Here is a 3084-nt window from a genome sequence, read left to right as displayed (position 1 = left end):
GGGCTCCTCCTCTTCAGCTTCGGCCTCTGGAGGTACCAGAAGAAGGCCCCAATCCCAGGTGAGACCCTTGGGGGCCAAAAGGGGGGGTGGTCTTGGGGTGACAACCCCCCCTGAGCACCCTGTCCCCCCTCTTTGCAGGTTACACTCCTCTGCCAGGTGACAACTGTGCAGGTAAAGGACACCCCTCCACCCCAAATGGTCCCAAATGTGGGGCCCCTGGCCCCTCTGGGGATGTTCCCCCTTCTGCCACCCCCTGTCCCCCTCCAGGCAGCATCTGAGGACCCCCAGGACAGCGACATCGCGTCTGTGACAGACTCCAAGCCCCTCAACCCCCCAAAATGTTGCCCAAAAAATGGAAATAAAGATGCTCCTTTGTGACAAAGTAATTTGGGGTTGGCTGTGACATGAGGGACACTTGTACGACCCCCCCTACCCCCTCCACGGCGGTGCCCGACTTTCCTTTGCCCTTTTTCCTACCTTTTTCACCCCCAAAACCCCTCTCGAGATCTGCCTAGCAACCGGTGACGCCACGGCAGACGCGGGCCTTGATTGGTCTATGGGAGGTGGGCCCGGCAATGGCTTCCTTGTCCACCCGCGAGAGCCCCGTGAGGCTTTTGGGGCTTCCTGACGCGACTCTGTCCCCTCCACGCGTGTTTATGCCCCTCTATAGGGTCACTCTGTGCCTCCCACGCCTGTTTTTGTCCCTTTATAGTGAGTTTTTACGCCTCTCGCGTGGGCGAGAGCCCTCAACAAATACGGCGGACGTGGCTTCATGCGCATGCTGATGAGACTCCCCCCTTTGGCGCCTTTAGGGCTCCCTGATCCCACTCTGTCCCCTTCACGCGTGTTTTTAGCCCCCTACTGTTAATTGACTCCGCTTCATGGCGGCAAGCACCCTCAACAAATATGGCGGCGTGTGGGCGAGCGCCCTCAAAAAACATGGCGGCCGCGGCATGCGCATTGAGGCCAGAGCAGGCGCAGTGAGGGCAGGAAGGGCGGAAAAGCAGCCTCATGGTGGAGTTTGCGCATGCGCAGTCGGAAGGGAACCCGAGCCCTTCCATAAGAGGCCGGGAAGCCCCATCGACCCTCTTTTCCTCGGTCGGAGTCAGGACCGCCGCCATGTGAGCGGGGAAAGGGGGGAAAAGCGGGAATTCTGAGGGGAAAAGTGGAATTTGTGAGGGGGAAAATGGGATCGGGGGGTGAGGGGGAGTCCTGAGAGGGGATTTAGGGGGGTTCGAGGCCGGGGGGGTTTCGGGGAGGGGAGAAAAAAGGGTTTGAAGGGGGAGTTTGGGGGAGGGGAAGTGGATCCTGCCGGTTTTCCCGGGATTTAATTGAAAGGGTTTGGTCGGGATTTGCAGGGTTGAGGGATTTGGGGAAAAGAAAGGAGTGGAGTTGGAATGGGGGATAAAAATGTGGGAAAAGGGAGATAAAACTGAGGGAAAAGGAGGATCCAGAGTGGGAATGGGGGTAAAAACTGTGGGGAAAAGGGGGATAAAATTGTGGGAATGCGGGGTCCAGAGTGGGAAAAGGGGAATCCACGGCGGGAAATGAGAGATTCACAGTGTGAAAGGGGAGAAGAGGAATCCACGGCGGGAAAACGTGAAAAGAGTGGGAAAAGAGGGATCTGGAGTAGGAAACGGGGATAACAGTGGGAAAAGAGAGGGAAATGAGGGATCCAGAGCAGCAAAGGGAGGGATCCCAGTGCGACCCCGTTTTCCAAGCCCCTTCCCTGCCCCTTTTCCCACATTGATCCCGTGTTTTTCCATGTTTTTTTCCAGCATGACCGACTGGGAGACGGCGCCAGCCGTGACCGAGACTCCGGATATCAAACTTTTTGGGAAGTGGAGCACGGATGATGTGCAGATCAACGACATCTCCCTGCAGGTGACCCGGGATTTGGGGGGTCCTGGAGAGCCAGAGGAGGCTCCACAGGGGGAGAAAAGTGGGAATGCTGGGGATCCAGGAGGGGAAAAGGGGGGGATCAAGGATGGGCAGATCAGCGGCATCTCCCTGCAGGTGACCTGGAATTCTGGGGGGCCAGAGGGGGAAAAGGAATCCAGAGAGGGAGAAAAGTGGGAAAAGAACGATGCAGAGTAGAAAAGAGGAACCCAGAGTGGGAAAAGAGAAGGAAAAGGGAAGGGAAAAGGAGGATCCAGGGTGGGAAAGAGAGAAGGGAAAGAATGGGGAAAAGGGTGGGGAAGGAAGCATCCAGAGAGGGAGAAAAGTGGGAAAAGAATGAATTGCCGTTGTTCCCGGCAGGATTACATCGCGGTGAAGGAGAAGTACGCCAAGTACCTCCCGCACAGCGCCGGGCGCTACGCGGCCAAGCGCTTCCGCAAGGCGCAGTGTCCCATCGTGGAGCGCCTCACCAACTCCATGATGATGCACGGCAGGAACAACGGCAAGAAGCTCATGACCGTCAGGATCGTCAAGCACGCCTTCGAGATCATCCACCTGCTCACTGGCGAGGTGGGAATTCCGCGGGAATAGGGGCGGGGAAAAAAACCGACCTTCGAGGTCGCGACGTGCGGCTTCGGGATCGCCCGGGGGACGCGGGAATTCCGGGGGAACACGGGGGGAAATGGGTCGGAATAATGGGAGGAGGCTCGGGAGTGTGGAACGGGACTTTGGGATCATCCAGCTGCTCACTGGGGAGGTGGGAATTCCGTGGCAGTTGTTGGGATTCCAGGCGGGGAAAAAATCTTTGCGATGGTGAAATGAGGCTCTGGGAGGTGGGAAAGACACAGGAACTAGGGGGGGTTGGGGTTCCAGGAGAGGATTTTTTTTGGGGATCCGGGAGGGATATTTTGGGATCTGGAGGATCTGAATTCCCAGTTTTTCCCCCCAGAACCCCCTCCAGGTGCTGGTCAATGCCATCATCAACTCGGGGCCCCGCGAGGACTCGACTCGGATCGGCCGCGCCGGCACCGTCCGGAGACAGGCCGTGGACGTGTCCCCCCTGCGCAGGGTCAACCAGGTACCCCAGATTCCCAAAACTCCCCAGTCCTGGGATCCCCCAGTCCCAGAATCACCAGATCCTGGAATTCCCAAATCCTGGGATCCCAAATCCCGCAATCTAGGGAT

The 3084-nt window shown here is 57.9% G+C and overlaps 1 protein-coding gene and 1 long non-coding RNA gene across 2 annotated transcripts in view; both read left to right on the top strand.

Annotated features, from left to right (window-relative positions):
- LOC108639211 lies at positions 1-386 on the top strand. The gene is made up of 3 exons (XR_001920337.2): positions 1-58; positions 139-171; positions 268-386. It is a non-coding gene; the product is annotated as an uncharacterized LOC108639211 (long non-coding RNA).
- A 654-nt stretch (positions 387-1040) lies between these two features.
- Positions 1041-3084, top strand: part of RPS5 (ribosomal protein S5) — a 2956-nt gene continuing 912 nt past the window's right edge. Inside the window, exons 1-4 of the mRNA XM_029958866.1 lie at positions 1041-1121; positions 1779-1884; positions 2260-2469; positions 2849-2977. Of these exons, the coding sequence (XP_029814726.1) occupies positions 1780-1884; positions 2260-2469; positions 2849-2977 (444 nt within the window). The 5' untranslated portion in view covers positions 1041-1121; position 1779. The remainder of the gene's footprint in view (positions 1122-1778; positions 1885-2259; positions 2470-2848; positions 2978-3084) is intronic.

Source organism: Manacus vitellinus, unplaced genomic scaffold (assembly GCF_001715985.3).
Source record: "Manacus vitellinus isolate BGI_N305 unplaced genomic scaffold, ASM171598v3 scaffold_176_pilon, whole genome shotgun sequence".
NCBI lineage: Eukaryota > Metazoa > Chordata > Aves > Passeriformes > Pipridae > Manacus > Manacus vitellinus.
The sequence above is the reverse complement of the archived record's forward strand: the minus strand, read 5'-3'. Positions and strand labels throughout refer to the sequence as shown.